Raw genomic sequence first — 5523 nt, 5'->3', positions numbered from 1 at the left:
TCGGTCTGAGAATGTCTTTGCCACTAAGCACAGTCTCAGTGGGACTGTCAGTCATGGGAGCAGGTCCTTAGCCATGTGGTGGGTTGTAACCTGAGGTCGGCTAGTCAGACTTCCCCTTGTGGGGATCAGATTCAGAGTGGGATGGCACAAGAATGGAATGGGGTTGGAGGAGAGTCATACCAGAGATGGGGTGTCCCCTATATCCTGCCGCCTGGCTTCCTGGGATTAAGCGGTTAAGCTGCTCGGTTTTCCTCTTTTCTGTAGCTTGGTTATTTTCTTTGATAACTCTTATTGCTGCTGCTGCTGCTGCTGCTGCTGTTGTTTTTGTTGCTATTGTTGTTGTTGTGATGATGATGATGATGATGATGATGATAGCTTAATTTAACCAGTCAGTAAGTTTTTGTTGCTAGCAACTACAAAATTCTGTTTTATTTTATTTTTTTAAAGATTTTATTTATTTATTTGACAGAGAGAAAGACAGCCAGCGAGAGAGGGAACACAAGCAGGGGGAGTGGGAGAGGAAGAAGCAGGCTCCCAGCGGAGAAGCCCAATGCCGGGCTCGATCCCAGGACCCCGGGATCACTCCCTGAGCCAAAGGCAGACGCTTAACGACTGAGCCACCCAGGTGCCCCCAAAATTCTGTTTTATAACAGCAGTCAAAGTTAGCTAAACAAAACAAAACAAAACAAACCAACCAGGCCTTTGTTAGAGATTAGCTAAAAGAAACCAAAGCAAACTCAATCAGAACAGTTTCACTGGCTAAAGCCCAGATATCAGCAGAAGCAATGCTAAAATGGGTGTGCATACACCCTCTATCTCATTCTACATCCCCACTTCCCACCAAACCCCCATGTTTTCTTCCGGGCAGGCTCTGAGTGAGAGAGGTTTTGTAAATTTTTTCTATCCACCTCTTTTCCCTGATGCCAGTACCCGCATGGGAAGGCACCAAAATGAAGCAGGGAGATGGGGAGCGAGGGTGAGTATGCAGAGTGGAAGGGCTTACGTTTTAGACATCTGTCTTAAAGGCACTGAGAGTTAGGGAAGGTGGGGGGGGGGCGTAGAAATGGGTGAGCTCTCTCATGTCTCAAGACCACAGCTATGGGAATGGGACAGAGTCACTCAGTCAGATCTCCCAGATCTCAGAGAACCCATTTCAGCGCCCAGCCCTCAAAGCCGGATGGAAGAGATTAAAGGATTAATCTGCTGCCTTGCTTGATCGGCTTTGACGATCAGGGCCACCAGGAAAGGATAAAATAAACTTTCATGCTCTCAAGACCAGAGGGAACACTGGTCTCCCGTTACAGTGGCCCAGCTCAGGTCCCAGGCCCAAGCGGCTTGATGCTAAAGCTAATGCTGGCCAGCGGGGTTCAGAGGGGCTGGATGGGCACAGATGGAAAAAGAACAGAGCCTACCTACTCCTTTTATCTAAAAAAAATTTCTTTACTACTCTAGGGGGTTGGAAAACCATTATTGCCTTGGCAAAACAAAGCCAATGCCTGAAACCACTTTTTCTAATAATAAGTTTCTCAGAACTTTTTGAGGAAAAGTTGTCTTTCAAAAATATCATTACCATTAGCAAACTGGGATGTGAAGGTGTGGTATGGTGGGGTGGAGTGTGTGTGTGTGTGTGTGTGTGAGAGAGAGAGAGAGAGAGAGAGAAAGAGAGACAGAGAGACAGAGAGAGAGACAGAGATCATGAGAAAGAGAGAGAGAGAGAGAGAGAGAGAGAGATTGAACATGTATTTAGAAGGATATCCATTGGTTTTGCCTGCCAAGCATACATTCCCCCTTCTTCTTGCAAAAAGCACCCTCATTTCTCAATGAGAAATCACTGCACTTTCACTATGGGTGGTTCCAGTGTGGTTGCACCTGCTCACAGCATCCAGAGGGGGTGTCTGTCCTAGCACTGATCCCCTGGTCTACTTCACCTCCATCCATTGTGATTGGCTCCAGAAAGGACACCTGACCCATGTCAGCCCACCCAAGTGACCTGGGGCCTTTTGCTGGGACTCTCGGCAAAGAGGTATTCTCTTCACTCCTGCGGTTACTGAGCTGGTAGGGCATGGCCTGAAGCTGCAGGATCCTCCACGTGCAGAGAACCAGCCCAAGAATAAAGCCAACCCAGGGAAGAACAAAGCCGAAGTGTGGGGAGAAAGATATCCATCCTGCTGGCATCTTTGGAGTCTCTAGATCCAGCCACAGCTAAAACCAGGTCTATTCCTGGCCTTTTAAGTTTCTTGAACAAATAAATCTCATTTTTGGCTTAAACCAGTTTGACCTAGGTGTCTGTCACTTGTAATCCAAAGAGTCTTGAGCAAGACAGATACTGACAGGGAAGCAATTGGATCCTGGAGTAGGGTGGAGAAAGAAGCCCTAACTTCTCCACTGCCCAAGAGTGAAGGGAAAGGGAGAAAGGGAGGAGTAATGAACTTGGAGCTCTCCCAAGGAAAGTGTTCATCTTGATCCTTTGGGGACCTTTGCTTCAGAGGATTAGATTTCCCAGAAGCATGCATCCCAAGAATCTCAAGTTTTTACTAATGAATACAGTAAATAATTTATGACCCACATTATTTCCTGTTACTCAAATCTTGGTATTAACTACTCTGTGATTTCACAATACGGGTATTCTCACCAAGCTAAAATGAAGCTCTTTCAAATAAACTAGCCATTACAGAAAAAAATATCAAGATCACTATAGATTTAACAGTTATTTCCAGAGACTCATTAGCACATTGATGACTATTAATTTTCAAAGTTAATTAATAGATAGAAATGGCACTTTCTTTTAATTTATGTCATTAGTCAAATGAGCTTTCTAATTAAGATTTGCAATCTACAAATTTATAAACTGGTGAATAAGTCTAAACATGGAGAATTATTGGCGAGGGTCTTCCTGGTCTGAACTGGCTTCAGAACTTGAAAAAAGGGGGAGAATTAATTTCATTCCCTGACAGTTTCTCAACAAAATCTTTGGTTAAATATATTCAAATTATTTATTGCCATACCATCAGCGTGGTTCTGAATCTCATTTCCACTTTCTGCTAAATTCAAATGAAATGTTGTATCACATCAGATAAACAAGTAAGTTTGACACTTATTGGAAATATCAATACTATTTGTAAAATGAAAACAAGAAGCTTAAATTTGACAAATATAAAAATAAACCAGACTTCTAAAGCAAACCCAAATGGAAATTTCATTGAGAAAATGTGTAAAATGAGTCTGTGGCTGGACCCAGCAAACATCACAGAGACAAAGGCTGTTTACTATTAAACACTAATTAGCAAAACAGTCAATAGTATTTGCCCAAGATCTAATTGCAGTCTTGCTCTACTCTCTCTGTGAAAAGAGCCAAGTACTTCAGCAAGTGGGAAGGGGAGTTTTACTGAATCAATCAACTAACATTTTTAAAGCATCTATCGAGGACTGGAGTGCCCAAGGCACAGAAGCAGGTGTTTGGAGCATCAGTGAAGTGGGAGCACGAATCTTTTTGTTTTGAGATAATTTGCTACCTAATAATTAAAAACAGAAGGAAAGAAGGAAGAAAATCAGTGAAGCAATCCTATGGGGAAAAAATTAGAGTTCGTTGGACTTAGTTTATTGTTATTACTTTGAATTGCATATGGCAGGATGCCGTGAGTTTTTCAATGTGTAGGGTTTGGTTTCTAATAGTTTTAATCTCGCCTTGACAATGGGTATAACATTTGGGGCACAGAATTCCAAATATAGAGAATATCTGGTTCACATGAAAAAAGATTAATATAAAGTAAAATGTCCTTTAATATAATAACTTAAAAAATGTCCTTTAATATAATAACTTAAAAAAATATGCACATCAGGTTAACATGGCCCAAAGGAAGGTATGGCATATCCTCCTAATTAATAAAATATAAACAATAGCCAATGTACACATTATGGAAAAATAATTATAAAATTTAAATATACTAATTCCAAATCATTTTACTGATAAATAAACCTCTGAGGCCTAGAGGTGAAAGTTCACTTGTGATATATGTTCAGGATATATTCTCTCACTTATATATAGATTTTCTCTTGAGAAGAGTACTACACTTTGGATGGTGTTCTAACCTATAGAAAAGAACTCACAACACCATTTTAATAGAAAGAACAAGGAAGCTAGTGAAGGCACCATCTTGGGAGATGTTAACATCCTTTAGAAAGGGTATAGTTGCTGGGGGAAAGCTCCCAACTCAGTTCAAATCTTAGCTTGTGGCATTTAACAGCTGTGTGACTTTGGGTAATTGACCTAACCTTTCTGAGACTCAGTTGCTTTACTGGTAAAATGGAAATAATATCAGGACCTAACTCATGAGACTGTTGTACAGATTAAACAAGAAATCATACATAAGGCAATCAACGTGCTGAGTGCTTTGCATATAATTTCTTGTTTAGTTGATTTAGTTTTCTCCACACAAAATGCTGTTACTTCTTAAAACTGTAACCAGTCCTCAATACTTTTGCCTCAGGAGGGATGGCCCTGTAGGAGGCCAAGGCCGCAGCTCCCACTGAACAGTAGTCTGGAAATTCTGGGCTTCAGGCTTGAGCAGTCTTGACATTCTTCTACATGGTGAGTCTTACCTCGTAGTAACTCTGGACGGCATTCATGAAGGCTTCGTCAGCCACGATCTGGGTTTCCCCATTGAGGAAAGCCTGAAACCGGTCCTTGACTGTCTGCAGCTGCTGTTTGCTGATCTGTAAGGAACAGGAAGAGGGAACAGTGAGGACTTGTTCTAGGCAAGGATTATGATTACATGGAAGATGCCAGGCCCAACGGGAGCTGGCTTGTTCGGGTGCACAGGAGCTGATTGTTAAATTTGCAGGAGTTTTGTGAGGTGGTTGTTTACCAAAAAATAATATAAATTACAATTAAATATATTGAAAACAAAGGTAACACATACTCAAAATTTTTTACTTCCTGATTATTTTAGCATTACTGTGCTTTCGAAGTTACTAACACCAATTGTATTCATATGGTAGAAATGATATATAATGGATGATACCATATACCTCTTCCCAACTCCACATTCAGTGACATCTTATTGGAAGCTAGATATCAGTCAGGATGGGAGTATTTACTATGGAAATTGACAAGTGCTACAAGTCAGGTGTTTAGTTTATTAGTTTTTGTTTTTTTCGTGAGAGATGGTTGTTTAACACACCATTACACAGGCCCCTCAGGTGGTCTGAAATATGCTGCTTTACAAAGCTCTAGTCATCAAAACAGTATGGTATTATCATAAAAACAGTCACCCAGAAATAAACCCAGGAATACACAGGCAATGATAATTGACAAGGACACCAAAATACTCAATGGGGAAAGGATAGACTACTCAATAAATGATGTAGGAAAAACTGGATATTCACATGCAAGAGAATGAAATTGGACCCTTATCTTACACCACTCACAAAAATTAACTTAAGTGAATTAAAGACTAAAAATATAAGACCCCAAATTGTGAAACTATTAGAGGAAAACATAAGGAAAACTCCTTAACATAGGTC

At 40.8% G+C, this 5523-nt stretch overlaps 1 protein-coding gene across 2 annotated transcripts in view; it reads right to left on the bottom strand.

The window, feature by feature from the left end:
* Window positions 1–4877, bottom strand: part of CADPS (calcium dependent secretion activator) — a 355693-nt gene extending 350816 nt beyond the window's left edge. For both annotated transcript variants that reach the window (XM_040628597.1, XM_040628596.1), the window contains exon 1: window positions 4600–4877. In XM_040628597.1, coding sequence (XP_040484531.1) covers window positions 4600–4626 — 27 coding nt within the window. In that variant the 5' untranslated portion in view covers window positions 4627–4877. The remainder of the gene's footprint in view (window positions 1–4599) is intronic.
* Window positions 4878–5523: the final 646 nt, after the last annotated feature.

The sequence above is a fragment of the Ursus maritimus genome, unplaced genomic scaffold (assembly GCF_017311325.1).
Source record: "Ursus maritimus isolate PB19 unplaced genomic scaffold, ASM1731132v1 scaffold_14, whole genome shotgun sequence".
NCBI lineage: Eukaryota > Metazoa > Chordata > Mammalia > Carnivora > Ursidae > Ursus > Ursus maritimus.
This window is presented reverse-complemented; position numbering and strand designations above follow the sequence as displayed.